This window comes from Phocoena phocoena, chromosome 8, assembly GCF_963924675.1.
Source record: "Phocoena phocoena chromosome 8, mPhoPho1.1, whole genome shotgun sequence".
NCBI lineage: Eukaryota > Metazoa > Chordata > Mammalia > Artiodactyla > Phocoenidae > Phocoena > Phocoena phocoena.
This window is the reverse complement of record NC_089226.1, coordinates 27,950,208-27,974,904: the sequence shown is the minus strand read 5'-3', so window position 1 is coordinate 27,974,904 and position 24,697 is coordinate 27,950,208. Positions and strand designations below refer to the sequence as shown.

The 24,697-nt window shown below is 35.4% G+C and overlaps 1 protein-coding gene across 3 annotated transcripts in view; it reads left to right on the top strand.

Moving 5' to 3' along the window:
- The first annotated feature begins 15,918 nt into the window (after nucleotides 1-15,918).
- The window catches only part of GRIA4 (glutamate ionotropic receptor AMPA type subunit 4), a 520,203-nt gene continuing 511,424 nt past the window's right edge, over nucleotides 15,919-24,697 (top strand). Inside the window, exons 1-3 of one of the 3 annotated variants that reach the window (XM_065881560.1) lie at nucleotides 15,919-16,243; nucleotides 16,701-16,874; nucleotides 18,059-18,217. In XM_065881560.1, coding sequence (XP_065737632.1) covers nucleotides 16,787-16,874; nucleotides 18,059-18,217 — 247 coding nt within the window. In that variant the 5' untranslated portion in view covers nucleotides 15,919-16,243; nucleotides 16,701-16,786. Of the gene's footprint in view, nucleotides 16,244-16,700; nucleotides 16,875-18,058; nucleotides 18,218-24,697 lie in introns of those variants that run through there. The other 2 variants (XM_065881559.1, XM_065881557.1) reach the window with 2 other exon arrangements.

Genomic DNA, 24,697 nt, shown 5'->3' with positions numbered 1-24,697 from the left:
CTGAAGCAGCTGCACCTATAACTCCGTCCTGTCTGAGTGAAGAACAGATGCTCGCCAGTGACCTACACGCAGAGGCAGGGCCAAATCAAAAGCTGAGCCCCGGGGGTTGTGAGAACAAAGAAGAGATAGGGAAATCTCTTCCAGCAGCCTCAGAAGCAGCAGATTAAAGCTCCACAATCAACATGATGTACCATTCATCTGTGGAATACATGAATAGACAACAAATCATCCCAAATTGAGGATGTGGACTTTGAGAGCAAGATTTATGATTTTTTCTCCTTATCCTCTTTTTGTGAGTGTGTATGTGTATGCTTCTGTGTGAGATTTTGTCTGTATAGCTTTGCTTCCACCATTGTCTTAGGGTTCAATCTGTCTGTTTTTTTAAAAAAAAATTTTATATTTGTTAATAATTATTTTTTACTTTAATAACTTTATTTTATTTTACTTTATCTTATTTTTCTTTCTTTTTTTCCCTTTCTTCTTGCCTTCCTTCCTTCCTTCCTCCCTCCCTTCCTCACTCTCTCCCTCCCTCTTTTCTTTTTTTTTTCTTTCCTTCCTTCTTTCTTTCATTCTTCTTTCTTTCTTTCTTTCTTGTTTGCTTGCTTGCTTGCTTGCTTTCTACTTCTACTAATTCTTTCTTTCTACTTTTTCTCCCTTTAATTCTGAACGGTGTGGATGAAAGGCTCTTGGTGCTGCAGCCAGGAGTAAGGACTGTGCCTCTGAGGTGGGACAGCCAACTTCAGGACACTGGTCCACAAGAGAACTCCAAGCTCCACGTAATATCAAATGATGAAAATCTCCAGAGATATCCATCTCAACGCCAGCATGCAGCTTCACTCAACAATCAGCAAACTACAGTGCTGGACAACCTATGCCAAACAACTAGCAAAACAGAAACACAACCCCATCCATTAGCAGAGAGGCTGCCTAAAATCATAATAAGTCCACAGACACCCCAAAACACACCACCAGAAGTGGACCTGCCCACCAGAAAGACAAGATCCAGTCTCATCCACCAGAACACAGGCACTTGTCCCCTCCACCAGGAAGCCTACACAACCAACTGAACCAACTTTAGTCACTGGGGACAGACGTCAAAAACAATGGGAACTAGGAACCTGCAGCCAGCACAAAGGAGACCCCAAACACAGTAAGATAAGTAAAATCAGAAGATAGAAAAGCACACAGAAGATGAAGGAGCAAGATAAAAACCCACGAGACCTAACAAATAAAGAGGAAATAGGCAGTCTACCTGAAAAAGAATTCAGAATAATGATAGTAAAGGTGATCCAAAACTTTGGAAATAGAATAGACAAAATGCAAGCAACATTTAACAAGGACTTAGAAGAACTAAAGATGAAACAAGCAACAATGAACAACACAATAAATGAAATTAAAAATACTCTAGAAGGGATCAATAGCAGAATAACTGAGGCAGAAGAACGGATAAGTGTCCTGGAAGATAAAATAGTGGAAATAACTACTGAAGAGCAGAATAAAGAAAAAAGAATGAAAATAATTGAGACAGTCTCAGAGACCACTGGGACAACATTAAACGCACCAACATTCGAATTATAGGGGTTCCAGAAGAAGAAGAGAAAAAGAAAGGGACTGAGAAAATATTTGAAGAGATTATAGTTGAAAACTTCCCTAATATGGGAAAGGAAATAGTTAATCAAGTCCAGGAAGCACAGAGAGTCCCATATAGGATAAATCCTAGGAGAGATACGCCAAGACACATATTAATCAAACTGTCAAAAATTAAATACAAAGAAAACATATTAAAAGCAGCAAGGGAAAAACAACAAATAACACACAAGGGAATCCTGATAAGGTTAACAGCTGACCTTTCAGCAAAACTCTGCAAGCCAGAAGGGACTGGCAGGACATATTTAAGGTGATGAAAGAGAAATACCTGCAACCATGATTACTCTACCTAGCAAGGATCTCATTGAGATTTGATGGAGAAATTAAAACTTTAACAGATAAGCAAAAGCTGAGAGATTTCATCATCACCAAACCAGCTTTACAACAAATGCTAAAGGAACTTCTCTAGGCAAGAAACACAAGAGAAGGAAATGACCTACAATAATGAACCCAAAACAATTAAGAAAATAGGAATAGGAATGTACATATCGATAATTAGCTTAAATGTAAATGGACTAAATGCTCCGACCAAAAGACACATATTGGCTGAATGGATATAAAAACAAGACCTATATATATGCTGTCTACAAGAGACCCACTTCAGACCTAGAGAAACATACAGATTGAAAGTAAGTGGATGGAAAAATATATTCCATGCAAACGGAAACCAAAAGAAAGCTGGGGTAGAAATTCTCATATCATATCTTTAAAATAAAGACTATTACAAGGGACAAAGAAGGACACTACATAATGATCAAGGGATCAATCCAAGAAGAAGATATAACAATTGTAAATATTTATGCACCCAACATAGGAACACCACAATACATAAGGCAAACACTAACAGCCATAAAAGGGGAAATTGACAGTAACACATTCATAGTAGGGGACTTGAACCCCCCACTTTCACCAATGCACAGATCATCCAAAATGAAAATAAATAAGGACACACAAGCTTTAAATGGTACATTAAAAAAGATGGACTTAATTGATATTTATAGGACATTCCATCGAAAAACTGCAGAATACACATTTGTCTCAAGTGCTCATGGAACATTCTTCAGGATAGATCATATCTTGGGTCACAAATCAAGTCTTGGTAAATTTAAGAAAATTGAAATTGTATCAAGTATCTTTTCCGACCACAGTGCTATGAGACTGGATATCAATTACAGGAGAAGATCTGTAAAAAACACAAACACATGGAGGCTAAACAATACACTACTTAGTAACGAAGTGATCACTGAAGAAATCAAGGAGGAAATCAAAAAATACCTAGAAACAAACGACAATGGAGACACGATGACCCAAAACCTATGGGATGCAGCAAAAGCAGTTCTAACAGGGAAGTTTATAGCAATACAATCCTACCTTAAGAAACAGGAAAAAAAAAAAAAAAAAAAAAGAAACAGGAAACATCTCAAATAAACAACCTAATGTTGCACCTAAAGCAATTAGAGAAAGAAGAACAAAATACCCCCAAAGTTAGCAGAAGGAAAGAAATCATAAAAATCAGATCAGAAATAAATGAAAAATAAATGAAGGAAACAATAGCAAAGACCAATAAAACTAAAAGCCGGAACTTTGAGAAGATAAACAAAATTGATAAACCATTAGCTAGACTCATCAAGAAAAAAAGGGAAAAGACTCAAATCAATAGAATTGGAAATGAAAAAGGAAAAGTAACAACTCACACTGCAGAAATACAAAAGATCATGAAAGATTTCTACAAGCAACTCTATGTCAATAAAATGGACAACACGGAAGAAATGGACAAATTCTTAGAAATGCACAACCTGCCAAGACTGAATCAGGATGAAATAGAAAATATGAACAGACAAATCACAAGCACTGAAATTGAAACTGTGATTAAAAATCTTCCAACAAACAAAAGCCCAGGACCAGATGGCTTCACAGGCGAATTCTATCACACATTTAGAGAAGAGCTAACACCTATCCTTCTCAACCTCTTCCAAAATATAGCAGATGGAGGAACACTCACAACCTCATTTTATGAGGCCACGAACACCTTGATACAAAAACCAGACAAGGATGTCACAAAGAAAGAAAACTACAGACCAATATCACTGATGATCATAGATGCAAAATCCTCAACAGCACATTAAAAGGATCATACGCCATGATCAAGTGGGGTTTATTCCAGGAATGCAAGGATTCTTCAATATACGTGAATCAATCAATGTGATACACTATATTAACAAATTGAAGGATAAAAGCCATATGATCATCACAATAGATGCGGAGACAACTTTTGACAAAATTCAATACCCATTTATGATAAAAACCCTGTAGAAAGTAGGCATAGAGGGAACTTTCCTCAACATTATAAAGGCCATATATGACAAACCCACAGCAAACATCATCCTCAGTGGTGAAAAACTGAAAGCTTTTCCACTAAGATCAGGAAGAAGACAAAGTTGCCCACTCTCACCACTCTTATTCAACATATTTTTGGAAGTTTTAGCCACAGCAATCAGAGAAGAAAAGGAAATAAAAGTAATCCAAATCGGAAAAGAAGAAGTAAAGCTGTCACTGTTTTCAGATGACATGATACTATACATAGAGATCCTAAAGATGCTACAAGAAAGCTTCTAGCTAATCAATGAATTTGGTAAAGTAGCAGGATACAAAATTAATGCACAGAAATCTCTGGCATTCCTATACACTAATGATGAAAAATGTGAAAGTGAAATCAAGAAAACACTCCAATTTACCACTGTAACCAAAATAATCAAATATCTAGGAATAAACCTACCTAAAGAGACAAAAGACCTGTATGCAGAAAATTATAAGACACTGATGAAAGAAATTAAAGATGATACACATAGATGGAGAGATATACCATGTTCTTGGATTGGAAGAATCAACATAATGAAAATGACTCTACTACCCAAAGCAATCTACGGATTCATTGTAGTCCTTATCAAACTACCACTGGCAGTTTTCACAGCACTAGAACAAAATATTTAACAATTTTTATGGAAACACAAAAGACCTCGAATAGCCAAAGCAATCTTGAGAATGAAAAACGGAGCTGGAGGAATCAGGCTCCCTGAATTCAGACTATACTACAAATCTACAGTAATCAAGACAGTATGGTAGTGGCACGGAAACAGAAATATAGATCAATGGAATAGGATAGAAAGCCCAGAGGTAAATCCACGCACATATGGTCACCTTATCTTTGAAAAAGGGGCCAGGAATGTACAGTGGAGAAAGGACAGCCTCTTTAATAAGTGGTGCTTGGAAAACTGGACACGTACATGTAAAAGTATGAGATTAGATCACTCCCTAACACCATACACAAAAATAAGTTCAAAATGGATTAAAGACCTAAATGTAAGGCCAGAAACTATCAAACTCTTAGAGGAAAACATAGGCAGAACACTCTATGACATAAATCACAGCAAGATCATTTCTGACCCACCTCCTCGAGAAATGGAAATAAAAGCAAAAATAAACAAATGGGACCTAATGAAACTTCAAAGCTTTTGCACAGCAAAGGAAACCATGAACAAGACCAAAAGACAACCCTCAGAATGAGAGAAAATATTTGCAAATGAAGCAACTGTCAAAGGATTCATCTCCAAAATTTATAAGCAGCTCATGCAGCTCAATAAAAAAAAACAAACAACCCAATCCAAAAATGGGCAGAAGACCTAAATAGACATTTCTCCAAAGAAGACATACAGACTGCCAACAAACACATGAAAGAATGCTCAACATCATTAATCATTAGAGAAATGCAAATCAAAAGTATAATGAGATATCATCTCACACCAGTCAGAATGGCCATCATCCAAAGATCTAGAAACAATGAATGCTGGAGAGGCTGTGGAGAAAAAGGAACTCTCTTGCACTGCTGGTGGGAATGTGAATTGGTACAGCCACTATGGAGAACAGTATGGAGTTTCCTTAAAAAGCTACAAATAGAACTACCATATGACCCAGCAATCCCACTACTGGGCATATACCCTGAGAAATCCATAATTCAAAAAGAGTCATGTACCAAAATGTTCATTGCAGCTCTATTTACAATAGCCTAAGTGTCCGTCATCGGATGAATGGATAAAAATGATGTGGCACATATATACAATGGAATATTACTCAGCCATAAAAAAGAAATGAAATTGAGGTATTTGTAATGAGGTGGATAGACCTAGAGTCTGTCATACAGAGTGCAGTAAGTCAGAAAGAGAAAGACAAATACCATATGCTAACACATATATATGGAATTTAAGGGAAAAAATGTCATGAAGAACCTAAGGGTAAGAAAGGAATAAAGACACAGACCTACTAGGGAATGGACTTAAGGATATGGGGAGGGAGAAGTGTAAGCTGTGACAAAGCGAGAGAGAGGCACGGACATATATACACCACCAAATGTAAGGTAGATAGCCAGTGGGAAGCAGCTGCATAGCACAGGGAGATCAGCTCGGTACTTTGTGACCGCCTGGAGGGGTTGGATAGGGAGGGTGGGAGGGAGGGAGACACAAGAGGGAAGAGATATGGGAACATAGGTATATGTATAACTGATTCACTTTCTTATAAAGTAGAAGCTAACACACCAAAAACAATAATAAATAAATAAATAAAGTTACGACAAATAAATAAATAAATAGATCAATAGATATATAAATTAATAATAAAGTTACCACCATAAAAATAAATAAATAAAAAGAGTTTATCTGGGGATAGCAGTAATTGATCACTTTCATAAATAGCTTATCTATAATCTCTCCATTGGACTAAGAAGTATGTTGGCTGACAAACATTTTGCACAAGACTGTTTTGAACATTCAGGAAACCAGACAAGTTTGTGAGTAGAATCATCTTAGAAGTGAAGTCAGTATGGCTCCATGTTATTTTTGTTAAAAATGCTATGTAAAATGTATTCAGACACAGCCAAGGATATTTTCAAGGGAAAGAAGTAGGATATGGTGTGACTAAATACATACAACTCAAATTTTCTTAGGTGATAAAAAAGGGAGGAAAAAAATGGAATTAGAAAAATGTTTAGAACTTAAATGTAATAAACTGGGATGTATATGATTTATAATAGGGAGAGGTATCTCTATTATAGATCAACCATTTGAGTTGTTTCAAGTATCAGATGGTTATATAACTAGAGTGAGTATGCTTATTTCCCTTTCTTTAGATTTTTTCCTTCCTAACCAATCAAATATTTATATTTGTTAAACTGGAAGAAATAATTGTTATTGATCTAACTTTCCTACCATGGCATTTGTGTTAAATGACTTACTCAGTACTTATATGTCTACAATATTAGAAAGTATATAATTTTTCTTTCATTAATGATGCATAAGCTTCAGCTTAAATCAGAGCCATGACAATTGATGCAAACAAAACACTTGGCTTTTCTTATAAATATATGTGGTATTTATGGAACTGGATATTTCTTTGAATCCTGCTGTATCATTACTAGCTATATGACATTGGGCTTGTTACTTAAACACTCTATGCTTTAATCTTCTCATCTTTAAAAGAAGCCTAGTAGTAACTAAATTGAAAGATTGTTTTAAGAACTAAAAATTACATTCTTATATCATTGTAGTTGCCTAATAAAGAACAATTATAGTCATCACAAACTGTCCAAAGTCAAATTAAATTTTAAAATACTAAACACATAATTTGTGAATGTTCAGTGTAGTTGTTTAAACTGGAAAACACAATATAATATTCACTTTTTAAATCTGAAATATCATTTTGGAGGAGTTTGATTATCAAAGTAATTTCATCAATTCTCCATCAACTGCCTGTATATGAATCAAGTTAAACAAACAATCCGTGACCCCATTATTAAAAGAAATACAATAGTATTTGTTAATAAACAAGGTAAAGGAGAAATGTATGTCTCAACACCCCATTTTGTAACATTTTCCAATTTGTTTACAAAATATTTATTTCATGTCTACATATGCCAAGCTCTTCAGAGTCTGGCTTTTATTAAACTCCTGAGTCCTACTGGCTACTAATCCCCATCATGATTCCCATCTCTGGGCTACTCATTTCTCCTAATGAGCACCCACTTCTTTCTTCTGTCTGAAATGCTCCTCCATTTCTCAACAAATGATAACCTTCCAGTTTTTTATAATCATGCTCAAATACTAACTTTCCCACGATACTTTACTTGGCTATTCCTATCCTTGAATAGGTATTAAGATGAGGAGCTAGTGCTGCTGTAGGGGTAGATTCATGTTTAATACAACATAATTCCTGCCTTGAAGGAGATCAATCACATCAGGTTTCTACCACTAATGTAAGGTTTACAACATATTTTTTTGTACTCACTTGGATATGTGTGTTTATGTATATGTGTCTATATTTGGGATCTTTTAATTTTAAGGAACAAATACCATAAAGACTAAAAAACTTTTTCATTCCTTCATGATACCATGATCCATAGTAAATGTTCTATAAATAAATGGTGAATGAATGAGTGAATTAGTCTTACTTGGTGACCCCTTTCAATTGCAGTGACTCCAGAGAGGAATGAGGAACATAAAACAAGGAAAGTAATTTTTTTTGGTGTAATAAGGATTCTATGGTTTTGAAAGAGAGATAACTTATCAGCATTTAAATCATGCACAATGTCAATCAGTTTCATGGAGAGACCATGTGAGGTAGATAGATTGGAAAAAGATTAATCAAGCAACTGCTATAGAGCAAGATTAGTGTGCTGATTTCAAGCAAGTTTAACAGATAGATAAAAAGTACAGCAATGCACTCTATGAGGCACTAGGGTATTGTTCCTATTGCTGGAAAGTGATTGCATCAAACTATATGAAAATCAAAAAGTATCAGTTTAGTTGGGGGAAAATACATACATATTGAAAAATCTAGGCCCTGTCAAGAAATGATTTAGCTAATAAATACATAAATAAATTATTAAATTGTTGGTATTAGTCTGGATAATGCACCTGCCTCTTATAAGACAGAATGTCATAAACAATGTCATCCATTTATATTAATGTCTATAGAATTCAGTGTGTTCCAGGCATGCAGATAATCAACAATAGTATATATGGGTTTTCAGTAATCACCAGTGGATTAAAACAAAAATATGGTATAAAAATTAAATTGTTTTGTAAAACTTAAATTTAGGTTTATATCATAAGTAAATGTATCTTACTTGATTGTTGGAACCAGGTTTCTCATAGTTGGAGAGAAATTATGAGTTGCCTTCCTAACATTATATAAAGGAGATTGATGAGACTGTTGTATTTTTAAAATCATTATAATGTCATAGATTTAATATTGATATGTTATAATATATGGCAGATATCATTTCTTTTGATATCTAAGCAAGATAAGGAAGAAAGGAAGCTAGAACAAACTCGGCAGTGCTGCATTTGAAGTGGAGAAATCAGTATGAACTCATATTTAGCTTAATACATATATAGATGGATAGCTAGAGAAATAATTTTTGATATGTATGTATACATAGGTTAGTATACAAGCTCTATCCTACATGGAAACCTGGAAACAATGACAACCCAGTAACAATGAGCAAACCCACTGTCCAGATTTTGCTTTTTAAGTATCATCTTCCAATAAGAGCAAGCAGGACTCCTTGAAGAAATGTACCACACTAAGGCTACAACAGAAAATATACAAGATGATCCTGGATTATCTTGTAATTACAATTCGCATGGAAGTGTTCAAAAAACAAAAGGATGGGGGAATAATTGTAGCTCCAAATGTCCAAAGCTGGAGTAAGTTAAGCAACAAAAATAATTAGTAAATACTTTAACATTGGATTGTAACCCAAAGTATAAAATAAATATAAATCCATACTGATATAAACAAATGATTAAATTAAAAAATGAGGGAAGAAGAGACAGATCTTCCTTACAAAATTCCAAGTAATATATGTACATATTCTCTCACCCTAGAGAGTGAGCCATACTTCTTGACTCACTTCTATGGAATAGATTATGGAATGGAAAAATTGTAACTTTACAGTGGAGAAACCTTGAAAATACACTTTTACCAGTTGATGAAGGTTATCACTAGTGATGTCAATGGGAATATCATGGAACCCCTGGCATGATGTGATACTCTATGGTATTCTTACCAAAAGTCCAAAACCTCAATTAGCATGAGAAAAGCATCAGACAAATCCAAACTGGGGGACTTTCTACAAAACTCCTGATTAGTACTCATCCAACTGTCAAGGTCATGAAAAACAATGACAAAACTGTTGCAGAATAGAAGAGACCCAAACAGATATGACAGCTAAATGCAATGAAGTATTCTGAATTGGATTTTGGAACAGAATAAAACACTAATGGAAAAACTGATAAAATCCAAATAAATTCTGGAGTTTAGTTAACAGTAACATGCTACTGTTGGTTTCTTAATTTTGGTAAATGTGCCAGAGTAATGTAAGGTAACACTAAAGAAAAATGAAACTAGATGAGGGGTATAGGGAAACTCTCTCTAATATCTCTCCAACTATTCTGTAAATCAAATATGCCAAAATGAAAAGTTTATGTTAAAATATTTATGAGTTGGTTTCCTAACTAACATAAAGGAGATTGATGAGGCTTCTACCTCTTTTCAAAATTATCACTATGATGTTGTGGATTTAACAGTGATGTGTTATAATATGTTGCAAGCATTATTCCTTTCGATATCTTCAGCCAATGGAAAGATCTTCCAGTTGGCTGCTGAAAACTCTTGACATGAACTCAGTAATTATAATAGCTTCATATCTTTTTGTTACAACACAATGTTCCAAGTGCATTTTGTACAGTTCCTTCCATAGACCTGGAATGAGTCCTTTCCCTAGACTTGGAATGTCTTTTAGTAGGGTATAGTATTAGATACCACAAAATGAGTACAAGAAGTGTTGATTTTTAATAGGTTGGTCATTATTTCTATGCCAGTAGTGTATAGAACTAGAAAATACATATTTCATTGAAAATATAAAATAAATCATTAATCCATACTGAAACTTCCAATTCAAATTCAAAACTACCAGGTTTTTTACTTACCCTCTTTGATCTTAAACATGTATCACCTTTCTCTGATGCTTTTTCCAACAACACCAGCATAATAATTCATTGGTTTTATGTAACAATATATACACAACATTCTCAGAACAGCAATATCAATACTAGCATCAACAATATGATTAGTGAAAACAGTGTAAGTTGTTTTTTGCAATTATTTTTGTCTTTAAGAGATATCCCACTACAGAGGATGCCAGAATTATCTGCTTTTAAATAAATTAAGATAATGTAACTTTGAGTATCTATGGAAGGTTTATTGCTTCTTTCTCTTTACCCTGATTTTCTGTCCCTAGAGAAAATACTCCTTCTTTTAGATAAATGCTAGTGTGCACATACTTGTCTCTACCTTCCTTTTTCTCACATAACATATCCTTGAGATCACTCCACAGTGGTATACAAAGGCAATTCTATTTCACTGAATAACCCCAATGTTTAGATATACAATAGCTTGTAAGGTAGTCTCCTCTCAAAGAACATACGGGTTGTTTGGGGTTTTGCTGTGATAAATAGTACTGTTATACATAGCTTTGTACATGGAACTTTTATAATTCTGCTAGTGTACATGTGGTATAGAAACCTAAAAGTACAACTTCAAGTAAATTTGACTGTTATTAGCTTTGTTCACACAATCATTTTACACCTAGACTATTTCTACAGCTTTCAAATTTCTCCTGCCTCCAGCCTCACTGTGTAGCATTTACTACACATTTCAAGATTTTGGATCTAAAATGAAAATCTTATCTTTTTACCCCTTTGCGGATAATGTTTTTTCTCTATGTCTATGAGATTCAGACATGAAATGTTCATATGAACTGAATGAAACAGTTCATAACCATCCCTTGCTTTGCTTTCCAACCTTACTTCCAGCACTCCCCCTAATACAACCTTAAGTCCAGTTTTACCAAACTTCTAGTAGCTTACAGAAAGGCATATGCCCACTGATGTACTGCACATAATTTTTTCTCTTTACCTAATCCATAAAACACACCCATAAAAATTCAGTTCAAATTCTCTTTGTGAGTTCTTCCTGGGTTCCCTCAAAATCAGAATTAGACTTCCTATTTTGCTCACGTGGTACCCTGTGCCTCCCTCTATTGGAACCTTGATCACATTTTTGGCAACTCTTTATTAATAAGAACTGCCTATGATGTGCCAGAACTGTGCTGAAAATTTACATATGTTCTACCAGAATAGAAAGGTTAAGTAATGTATCCATGCTAATGTAGCCAAGGCACTAGGGGTCTATAATCTGAACTCACTTCTTTTACTGTAAAAACCTGAGGTCTTTGAAGACCATACTACTTTTCTAAATATTGTGGATTTTTCCAGTTTACTTTTTAATCTTCCAGACCCCTTTTTGCACCTTGAGCTCATTAACTCAGCAGGCTTTAATGAGAACAACATGGTCTCTGAAATCAGACAGACCTGAGTTTTATCCCTAGCTCTTGGTTCTATCAGTTACTAACAATATAAATTTATGTAAGAATTTTAACCTTTAGATGGGTTTCCTAATCAATTTAATGATACCTAAATTTTTCTGTAGATCAAATGATATATGAAAGGCCTTAGCAAAATAGTGAGGGTTCACAGATATTAGGAATCTTCCAGTAATAGCCAGAATTTTGTTTTGTTCACCACTATATCTCAAGCACTTAGACATGGTAGGTGCTCAAAATATAACTGAGTGTGAATAATTTGATGAAAAGCCTATTTCCCAGCAAACTTGCCCTTTCTCCTAAATTCCTTTTCCCAATTGAAGATATCACCAACCTGCTGATTACCACAGCTTCTTTTTAGAACACTCAGGTTTCAAACTTGAGGTTACCTTTGATCCTAACTCTTAAATATGTGGCACACACATGATTCCCCACCAGGTGATGAGTGTGCCCTGTCAGTTTTATCTCAGCAATAACTTTCCTATCTCCCTTATCCTGTTTCTTTTCTATGGTTCTACTCCAGATCTTTGTCCCACCTCACATGATTTTCTGAAAGGCAGTCTATAAACTAGTCTCAGCTCCTGCCTTTCCTGGTTTACATCACCAAACCACCTCACTATCACCAATGTTCCCTTTCTCTGTATATACATACCAGATACCTCCTCACAGAATAAGGTTCAGTATCCCAAGCACTTCATTCAGTATACTCCATTGACAGTCTAACCTAACTTTCTGTTCTTATCATCCTCTACGACCCCAAGTTTATACCCCAAAACAGCTCGGCAGCATGTGCTTTATATCATCAGGCCCTTGGACACCATTTTTCTACTTAGAGAGCTATACCTATCTATCAATATCTATCTCTTCTCACAGAAAATTCTCCACAAAGCCTTCACTGCCACACCATGTGAATGTTTTGTGTGTGAGGCCGTGGCATGTTCATCTGTGGATTGCCCACAGCATCGGGCCTTTCCCATAGCAGAACTGCCCAAATGCTGGCTGAATTTACTTCATAGGATCAGAGATTTGGGTAACTATAAGAAAGTTTAGAAACCTTCTAGTATGATAACTTCTTTTAATATATTAGTAAGTTGAACTTCAGAAAACTGTGAAAATATTTACTTAGAATAACACAAAAGCAATAAAATCAAACATATGTATCTTTGGTTTTCTCAGCTGGTAATAATCCTTCGAATTTTTTGCAGAGATACAGCAGGATCTTACCTCTGCCTTTACAAATGCTCCAAAGAGAGTCTCAAGTAATTGTTTTCTATATGTAAATTCATACTTAGGATAATAAGAAGTGTATCATGAGTCATATTTATACATATGACTGGAGGATCAGAAACTCAAGATTAAAAGTGCAGGTGTTAGCTGTACCATTACTAGCTACATTTTTATTCTTCACTGTTTTGTCTTCAGTGTTGTTGATTATAATTTCTATTATATATGAATGCACAACGTCTGCCACAGCCTCCACTTGCCTTCCTTCCGAGCCAACTCTAAAACTTGTTCCATTTTGGTACATCTTAAAGACAAGCATGACATGAGGATATATCTATAAGTATATCCCTGTAGATATAGATATATAGAGAGATAAATAGAGATATCCTACAGAGAAAGATAATTTAGATGCATAAAGTAAAATGGAGGTTTTAATTAACTGGAAAAATAGAAATTAAAAAAAAACAGATTACTAGTTTGGAAAACTATAGTCGTGTCATCTGTGGTCATATTAGTCAAGGTGTCATTATGGTGGTTAGATGAAAAATAAAATGACCATACTACATGTAGAAATTTAGATGAACAAGCTAAGAATTTGTTAACCTTGATTAATACTCTATATGAAAGTAATGCCATTCCATTTAAATAAAAAATTAGATTCTGTTAAAAAATAAAAATATAAAACGTGTCCTGCACCTATAGTGATGGTGGCATTACATTATTTGAAACCTCAAATCTTTTGATTTTGAGAACAAAAGTTAATTATTGCCTCTGTGCATTAGGGGGAACTAGACTAGTTGCCCAACTAGGTGATGAATTTAATGATTTGGTGGGTTTTGAACTTTTAATTTCAGTTAAATTCAACTTGAATTTTATGTGGCTTATTTTATTATCTTCTTATAAGAGAAACAGAATAATATTATTACAGCTTGGTTTTTACATTGACAGAAAAGACAAAAAGGAAAACATTTCAAATCCCACTTGACTTGTAAGACTAAAGCCTTATAAACTGAAATGACAAATGTATGATTTGTGGTATCCAATTACTCACAATTAAAATGTTTTTTGTCATAACAATCTGTTGTGAAATGTAACAGAAAAGTGGATAAATAACAGCAACAACAAAAAGATGTGACTTTAAAAGCAAAATTCAGAACTTAGAGAAGCACTCTGAAGAAAAGCACTCTGAAGATTTAACAGATTTAACAGAGGATTAATTGAGGATTATTAAATGTCATCCTCAAACTCCAACTATAGGCATTTAGTGATATCTAATGAAAGGAGACTTGAAGGAGTAAAAGCAGTACATATTTCAAGAAGTCTTTACCGGGTGGGCCACATTGATCAATTCTTTCTCCTCTTTTCCCAAATGTTACATCAGATAAGTATAGGCACTTACTATATTCTTTTAAAATGTAATGGAAGACAGTACTTTAGGTGTAGAAGACACTAATATGAAGGTATGATACCAGAAGATTTCTAAAATTTCTTACAGTTAACCTTTAAGGAGAATCCCTCCCTCTAATGATTCGTCAAAAGCTTGGCTTTAGCTGATGTGACCCAGCCTTCCAGGCTCTAAAATAATATGATTCAACCAATGGCACCCAAAGAACTGTAAAGATTTAAAACACATTTCCTCTTACAGTTTAATGGAATTAGGGGATTAGATATACTGTCTAGGTCAGAAGACCTCAAACCATAAAGAGGAAATCAGAAACCTTTCATTCACTGCTACTGCAGTCACTCTCTCTTGGTGTGGTACAGACTCCATCCAATACAGCCAAGTGAAATGAAGTCTTAAAGGTGACCCTTGGAGAGGCAATGACACCATAGCTCTAAAACTTTCTAGAATAATAAATTTCTTCTACCCATTTAAAACAACTATTGACATCATCAAGGCAGTGCTTAAGTATTCTTGGAGTGACATGGAGTAAAATGAGTATTCTGGAGCTCCAGCTAAGAAAATATGTGCATGTAAAATACCCCATTTTTCTATCAGGCACAAATACCAACTTGTGCCCACTGCTCCAAGCACTGCCCTTCCCATTCTTCTTCATCAGCCCCTGAACTATGTTCTTGCTACTCCTGAAGTGTGTCTAGCACAGAGGAAAAGTGTCTCTTGAAAAGGTGACTGGAGAGAAAGAACCCTTTAATTACCTTTCCCACTCCTAGTTCCAAGCCTTTCAAAGAACAAGTAGACCCCCTATTCAGTTTTCACCTCTCAGTCTCTTCCCCACCCCGTTCATCACCCTACTTTGTTATTTAAATTAACTTTTTCTTCCTTCCTCTCTTTGCTAAAATGGTTTGACCTCTCTGTGTCTCTTCTCCAGCCTGAACTCCATCAATTCTTTCCTCCTTGGTTCCAGCTTCTTAAACCTGCCTGAGGCTGCCCTTTGCCCCCTTTTCTCATCCTCTCTCTCTCTTGAGCCCCTTCATCTCGTCCATTCCCGTCTCAGGCTCTCCAGATTCCCGGACTGTTTGCTGGTGAGAAATCTTTGCTGCAGCGAGGACCGGAGTCCCCCGCGCGCAGCCCAGTGGCAGAAGAGGGCGAGGCTGAGAGAAAGGCTGAGCTGAAGGAGAGGGAGGCAGCCGGTCCTCCCCGAGAGCCTACAAGAATGCGGCAGGGGGCCGGGGGCATGGGGAAGTACTAACTCCCCCAGGCCCTGTTCGGGGCTTGAGGACCTGGCCCGCGGGTGAATTTCCTGCCACGTGCAGCCGCGAAGCAGAGGCGCCTGGAAAGCAGAGAGGGACGCTGGGGGTGCCCATCCCCAGAATAGGACCCACTGCGAACGCGGGAAGAAGAGAAGCGGGAGTCGTGAAAAGGAAAAACCTGTCTCCAGATTGGCTCTGGAGCGTCGAAGAGACTGAGGCGCTCGGGTGAGCACCCAAGGGATGAAGCCTGCCGAGTAGTGGGCGAGGGGCGTGCGGAGGGAGTGCTGCGCGCTCGCGGAGGGGGCGCGAGGCTCCGGGCTGGTGTAGGCTTTAGGTGGCTGTTGGCTGAAAGGAGCAGCAGAGCGCGTGCGGCGGCCGCGGCGCTAGTGTGTGTGTGTAGGTGAGAAAGCGAGGGCCGAGAGCTAGTGCGAGCTAGGCACAGAGAGAGCGCATGTCTCATCTCTGCGAGCAGCCAGTAGCCGCTCCACCACCATCTTTTGCATGTGTAACATTTGCAGCCGGACAGAAAACCTCTCCCAGGGCTATGGAGACTGCGGGAAAAATCTGGCAGCTCGGGATGGATTGCTAAAGGGAAATAGTCATAACCCCAAACCACCCAAACCTCTCTCCTCTGTTTTTTTTTTTTTTTTTTTTTTTCATTTTTGGTTGTTTTTAATTTTAGCGCCATAGTCCTCAATGTCTCTCTGAACAGCCTTTAGGAAGAGCGCGAGAGAAAGAGAGAGCGCGCCAGGGAGAGGAGAAAAGAAGATGAGGATTATTTGCAGACAGATAGTCTTGTTATTTTCTGGATTTTGGGGACTCGCCATGGGAGCCTTTCCGAGCAGCGTGCAAATAGGTAAGCTTTGCTCCGGTGGGGTATGCGTGTGGGTGGCTGTAGCAGATATCCGAAAGTGAGTCAAATGAGTTACTGATAAGCAATTTAGGGGAACCTTCGGCGGCTCCTTCCCCCTCTGCTTCCCTCTTCCTTTCTCCCCTTTATAAAAAGACTGCCTCTTTGGTGCAGGTTCAGTTAGAACAGCACAGAGCTGCCCACCCGTCCATCCTCAGTCTATACTCCTGTTTCCACCTTTGGATCATGTCGCTTAAGTAGGATTGCAATAAGTTGGGGGGGAAAAAACCTCCGTGGGGTTTGGTAGCATTTTATCTGATATTTCTTTTCATTTCTTTCTCTAAAGCATGAAGGGATGTAGAGTTTGTTTAAAGAAAACAAAACAAAACACCCCCCCCTCCTTCCCGTGCTGTACGCAGCAGCTTTCTCTATTACAGAAAGACACTGTGCAAAAAAGCATTTACACCCACACCTCCTTGTCTTTGCTTGCTACCAGTTAACGGATTCCAAAGTTAGATCCCTTTCCCGGAACCTTTTCTTCTTTTGTTTTCCTCTTGAATCTTTTGCCCTTAATCCTCCCTCTCGACTCTATTTCCAGGGACCCTATCCGTCCTTCGCTTTTCTTGCTATTCTCTCCTGTCTTTTAATGGGACGCAGCAATTGAATTTCTTCCAGCTAAGCCCAGCCTCAGACTGCATCATTTCTCGTAGACAGTGCACAAAGCGGTGCTAATTAGGCTGAGTCCAAGAGCTGCATAAAAACAAAGTTCATGTCTCCTTTCTGATTTCCCTCTAACCTGCATTCACCACATCCCTTCATTTCTGTATTTTAAAGCAAATTATCTTTTCTTCCCATCTGCATGCATCTTAGAAATGTCCGGAGCTGGCTTCTGTAGCAGTGTGCTGAGAATCATGGGGAGTGCAAGAGAGAGAAAGGAAAGCACACTAAATGATCTGTCTCAGAGGTCACTGTGATCATGACAAATTGGGACAGGAAAAGGCTGAGCTGCCTTAAAGACTAAAATATTAAGCATACACCTTAGGGACAAAGGGCAGTCTCCCAGATGTGGCAGGATAGCTCCTTAATTGTATGTGTTGGTGAATGGCAGTGGATTTGACAGTTCTTGGGGTGGGTATAGTAACATTTACAAGAGGAGACACTGAATGTGCTTTTTCTGCTGTTTTTAATAGGTGGTCTCTTCATCCGAAACACAGATCAGGAATACACTGCTTTTCGATTAGCAATTTTTCTTCATAACACCAGCCCCAATGCGTCAGAAGCTCCCTTTAATTTGGTACCTCATGTGGACAACATTGAGACAGCCAACAGTTTCGCTGTAACAAATGCTTGTAAGTAAAACATAAGTTGTAGGTAAATGAGAAGAGAATTAAAATGCGGCAATAGAGTCCCCTTCCTCTATATTATTATTATTACTATTATTATTATTATACTTTTAAGAAAGACATTCAAGACCTCCACAGTTTGCTGGTTACAGAGCAAATCAGTTAAAAGTAAGATTTAGTCTCAGGGATATTTAGCTGGTCTTTCTTTCTCTTCCTTCCTTCCTCCCTCCCTCCCTCTTTCTTTTCCACCTCCCTCACTCCCTTCTTCCGTCTTTCTTTTTTCTTGAAATTAATTGAAGTTACTTTCTCCTTTAACATTTCAGTATTATTTCTACAACCTGAATATCAAGTTAGTGAAAATTGTACTCAATCTAGTTTTTGATTTCTTTTCCTTGGGTTTTATTTGCTTTTCACTTGAGTAAGCGTATGTCTTGCTTTTAAAGAAGACACATGCTCTCTTACACTGGTAAAGACAATGGAAGGTTTGCTAACAGTTAGAAAGAGGGGAGCGGTGGTGTGGAGGATATATATTTGAGTCGGTTGGCTGACGCTGCAGATGATCTGGTGATGTCACTTGAGACTGCCCTGCTCTTATATTCTGGGTTGTAAATGTCTCCTGCTATAAGGTAATGCATATATCCTGTGAATATAACTCCATGAATCCTTACCTTGGTGGCAAATCATGTTAGTCTCCAATCCACTGAATTTACAAACCAACCCAGCTGGATCTGTTATTTTATGCAATAAGATTGAGATTTGGTGATCTTACCTAACACTATAATTAAACAGTTGTACAGAGCTCCCCTGCCAAAATACTGTATAACAAAGTAAAAATATAATCAACTGTGTATTAATTTAAAAATCACTAAAATATGATCAGTCAATAGAACATTTAGATTGCATTTTCACTCTTGAGGGAAACATGTTTCACATACCTCCTTATTTTTACATGCTAATTTACTACTGCTCAAAATTTACATGTTAAGATAATGGTTATAGATTATGTAAGACATATAGGAATAGTTTCTATATAAAATTTTGCACAGCAGTAATAAAATATTCAATCTGCTTTGTATGATATTTTTATTATATCAAGTTGAGTATTTTTTAATTTTGAAAGTCCTCTTTCTGAGTACAAGTGTATACTGAACAAACTACTGAAATTGAAAACAAGGAGTTTTTGTGTTAGGAGGATATTTGTTTCATTAATTATTTTAATTCATATATATTTGCCATTAATTCATCTAACAAGTGACATGATCACATTTCCTTAATTTTTGGCATCTAATTACTTTACTTTAGAACTTGGTTTCATAAGGAGGTTAAAGCATCTGACTTTTTTTTTTTAACTGCTACAATTGTATTAATTTTCAGGAATTCTCTAGCTCCTTTGGGTACTACTTAATTAAAAAAATCATTTGTTGTATTTAGTAATAAAGTCAATATTCATTATAATGATAATTATATGGGAGTTATTTTTAAGCAGAAATGAACATAATTTAGAGCTAAGTTTGTGGATAGTCATTTTTGAAAATGTCTTAAGTTATTAATTTTTGTTCCAAGTTTTGATAGAGATGTTAACATTTCAAACAGTTCTAGGTATAAAATATGCTTAGTGTGTGATTATTATCTGTTGATTTAAATATTTTTCTTGTGTCTCTCTTGAGATTCTGTCAACAAAACCATTTCTAAGTTTAAAGATAATTCATTATTCAGATATATTTGAAGGTACTTTGTCTACAGTAAATTGCTATTTAAGTATTCATTTTTATTATTTAGTTAATGAAAGACTGTCTTAAAAGTGGAGCTATATTAGTTTTATATTTTCTAACTAAGTGCTTCAGTATTTTAAAGTTTATGTTATGGCTTCCAGCTATATAAACTATAAAGTGATAATTCTTTCTTCTTCCATATCATATGTTAATCTCATTCAGGAAAATTTTAATTAGTATTATATTATTTATGTAATAAAAATATTGTATAAAATAAAGTGTACTGGTAAAGAACCTGTAAACATAAGAAATTGCTAAGAATCTGTACACAGAATGAAAAAGTTTAAAAAAGGGTATAAAATATAGGTAATATGCTATTCTTTAACATGTTAGAATTGAGAAAATTAAAGCTAAGTAAACTAAGTCTGCTTATTTTTATTCCTAGTGTAAGGCAATGTTAGTGGTGTCATGTTTTTCATAATCACATATAACTGACTTTGCGTACATGCTTAAAATATTTTTAAAAAACATAAATTGTAAATAAGGAAAAAAAACATTTTCTAGTGAAGAAAAGGAAAAATTTTTGACAAATGAGTATGCCAAATGTCCTTAAGGCAAATCTAAGCAGAATTTGGGAAAAATCAATGGTCAGAGAGTATGGGTCAGGTGATTGGTGTTTGTTAAATGGACTGACCTAGAGCATGTAGACGCATGATTTTCCAGTCTAATTAAAGGTGAAACGTAAGCAATAAGTATAAGGCAAACTCATATATCATGCTGTATGCCTTTGGGTACAAAAGGATAAAAATAGTGTTCTGTAGAATTAACATGGAGCTTATTCCTCACAGTGATACAGGCTAGATTAAAATTTTTTTTCATGTTAGATTAAATAAACATATATTTTTTAAATATAAAAAAATATATGTGTCTGGCTAGGTTTATCTTAAATACAATTTTCCTGCAGTGTGCCCTTGTAAAACTTCATAATCTAGTGTCTTTGTGAATAAGGGCCACTAAACAGGATATGTTTAGTTTTTGGAATGTATACTTAAAGACAAAAAAGGCAGATTAAAGGATAAAGAGTATTATTGGTCATCTGTTGGACAGATGTAATTTAACGTTGGCTCTTCTGCCTCAAAATTAATTTAGCATTCTAAGACTACTTCAGACAATCTAAACATTCTGTGTATAGAGTTTACATACTGCATTAGTATAAATCCAATTAACTCAAATTGTTCACTTTTGATATAAATCCCAAGTTGCTGAGAGAGGGTGGGGATAATTTTGGCTTATAGTTTCACTTTATTTTTTTACAATATTTGTGTAAGATTAAATTAAAATATTGTTCTCTTTTTAAACTTTTCACATGGTTGAAAAGCCACACTTTGCTAAGTATAAAACTGAAATTATAAGAAATACAGATAATATAGAATTACAACATATTTCAATAACAAAGTATAGGTGTAATAAATAGCCCAAGTAGTCAAATTTCAAAATGTAATTAAAGGTATACATTTCTTTGTTGTAATCTATTCAAAGTATGGGGTATGACAAAATAAATTTATTTTAAAAATAAATTCAATACGGACTGTCCTTTAATAAATTAATTTAATAAAATATTAAATATTAAATATGGAATGTCCTCTAATAAAATATTATACAGTTGACCCAAAATAGCTATCCTTGCAAACAAACATGCTAGTTAAATTGAATATGTTCTTTACAAAACATTTGAGACAACCTGAAAAAGCAGGCTATGTTCTTATATTTTTCTAGTAGTTAATTAATAAAGATATTTTGGTTTGGAGGATGATGTATCTTAAATTTTGCCAAAGAAGTAATAACCAATATACTAAAGTAATCTATCCCAAGCTTTCTAAAAGATAAAAAGATGAGACATTGCAATTATTAATTTAGTCCAGTTACGTTAGCTATCCTGTAAAAGAATCAGTCTTTAATAAGTAAGGCAGTTCCTTTACAATATAATCCACAGATGTTCAGTTTCTCAAATGATTCTTTTAATTTCATATGGGTAGTAGGAAAAACATAGTGAAATAGATCAAGTACTCATGTATTGTCCCTTAGGTGAAATAATAAGAGAATTTTGTGGAATATTTCCAACTTTTTAAACTTGGATAGGAAAGACCAACTGGTTAATATTTTTGTTTTATTTTTTACAAATAATGTGTTTATCTTACTCTCCTTTTCTGTCTAAAATCTGTCTATTCAGTAGTTTACAACATGATGGATAAGAAAGTTGTAAGTCAAAAATAGAATGCATATTATACCCTAGTAATGATGAGAAAGTTGTTCTTTTTAAGTTAAGTATTAGTTCTATTTGTGATGGGTTTAGTTATCAACTCTAAATACCCAGTTGTGTGCCACTTGTAAAAGTACGTTGGTATGTAAAATATACTTGTTTAGTTAATCTAAATACATTGAAAATGTGACATTATATCCAGTAGACTCTGCAGGCAGAGCTTATATAATAGGGACTTAATTCAAACTTGTTTAAGGGTACTAAATAATACAAACTTTCGGCTTTAATTCAACAATGTTTAAGTTTTGTACATTTTCCTTTTCAAGGACATGAAGTCCTAAAAAGACATTCTAAGAGTTTATATTGGACTGATATAATAATCTTAAAAATGCTAAAAATAAGTTCTGATGGTTTGACCTGCAAAGTTGTTAGCAGAAATACATTAAATACTATTTGACTTTTGATTATTTTTAGGAAAATAAGTGACTGTCATTAGATTTCCTTATTTTGAATTGATAGCAAGATTCTATGTTGATTTGAAATAATTCTTTAGTTTTATAATATTCTTTTTCTTAATTTTCCCCATGAGATTGATGACAAAAATGAATCACATATCTATGGCTTGTCCCTTTCTTAAATGATGCACAATTTGCATTGATGTATTTCAGAATTGTCACAGTACTAAGCTTTCTTAAAGCCATTTGAAAAACTCTCTAAACTTTTTTTTTTCTTGTGGATTCTCCCAAGGGTTTTTTATTTCTCAAAGAGGAAAAGTATTTACTTTCTGACATTGGGAAATATGTATATGTCTTATTTACAGAATTTTACTATAGTTCAGGAATTTAAAATGAATAAATACCATACACCTTACATTTTACTACAACACATAGTTTTTAAACTGTTTTTATGTACATGATTTTATTTGACCTCAAGCTAGTCTTCGAGTGAGACTGTCTGAGAAGATAGTCATTATTTTTTAGTTATTATTTTTTAGTTAAGCCAGCTTTGACTCAAAGAAGTTACTTGACTTGACAAAGACCATGTAGTTAATAAGTTGCAGAGCCTGAGTTTGAACTCAGGTCTTCTAATTACTATCCTAGTACTTTAACCAGGAGACCATAGGATGTGAAAACTACATCTGTATTGAGATTACTTGAATCAAGAAAGAAAAGAATTGTCATTTTTTTTCTAATTTAATTGTAACATTTTGAAGAAAATAGGGCAAGATATTTCTGGCAACTTATTCATTAATCAGATGTCAGTGAGTGATATAACAAAGACTGAAGCCATATTGTGTAGCGAATTTGTCCATTCATTCAGTAGATTAGATAATAAACGTATCCATTTTTTCATGAAACATACTTATCAAGGGTAACTGTATTTAAGACACTATACTAGAAATGAGCATACAGAAACTTATAAGAGAAGCTAATAGTCTAGGGGGAAAGATGTACAAGCCAGTTATCACAGTACAGTAAGACAAAGTATTATGACAGAGAAACAGTGCTATGACAGACATTAACACAGCAAGGAACATCAAACTTGGCATGGTATCCTAGGGAAGATGTTATCTGATCTGTGTGTTAAGACTCTAGTTGAGTTATTTGAAAAATAAAGAGGAAGGAAGGCATGCCTGGCCAAAGGAGCAGAACATGATAAGGCACCAAGGTGTGGCAGGGCCAGGTGTGATTGAGCCACTGGATATGGTTTAGTCTGGCTGTAGAGTATTGATTGTACTGGGAAGGAGAGGTGTGCTAAGGGGCAGGGCTTTGTAGATCCACACAGGATCTTGTAGCTCTTGTAAGGAGACTCTTCTGAATAAAAAGGGGGACCAATAAATGATTTAAAAACAACAGTGATAGATGAGCTTTATGTTTTACAAAGAACAGGATGATTTCAAGAAAGAGAATGTATTAGAAGGGGGCAAAATGGGAAGAAAAAAAAACAGTTAGTGAGTCTTGAAGTAATGCAATTTAGGATGATTAAGTGCTTGAATAAAAGTAGAAGCACTAAGGAGAGAGAAAAGTACATAGATCTAAGAATACAGAACTGTTGACAGAACTTAGTGATAGATTGGATGTCTGTGTGGGAGAATGGAAAGGAAGTATGGTAAGAATTAAAGATGATTTCTTCAATTTTTGGTCTGGAAAAATGATTAGATAGCAGTACCATCAACTAGGAAGGGACACACAGGAGAAGATTTGAATGGGGAAGATGAGTATAGTGTGGATGTACTGATTTTGAGGAGTTTAAGAGACATCCAAATGCAGTAGAGAGTTGGACATGTGTATCTGGAGCTCTTGGGCTCAGTTTGAACTAAAGAGAGACATTTGATAATGGCTGAAACCATGGATGTGGGCAAAATCATACAGAGAGAGCAAAAACAGTGAACAGAATGTTGAGGACATAAATCCAGGAAATACAGTACTTGAGGCACACAGAGAGAAAAAGAGACTGAAGGAAATGGGTCAGTGAGTTCAGATGAAAATGAGGCAAGAGTAATTTCACGGGAGC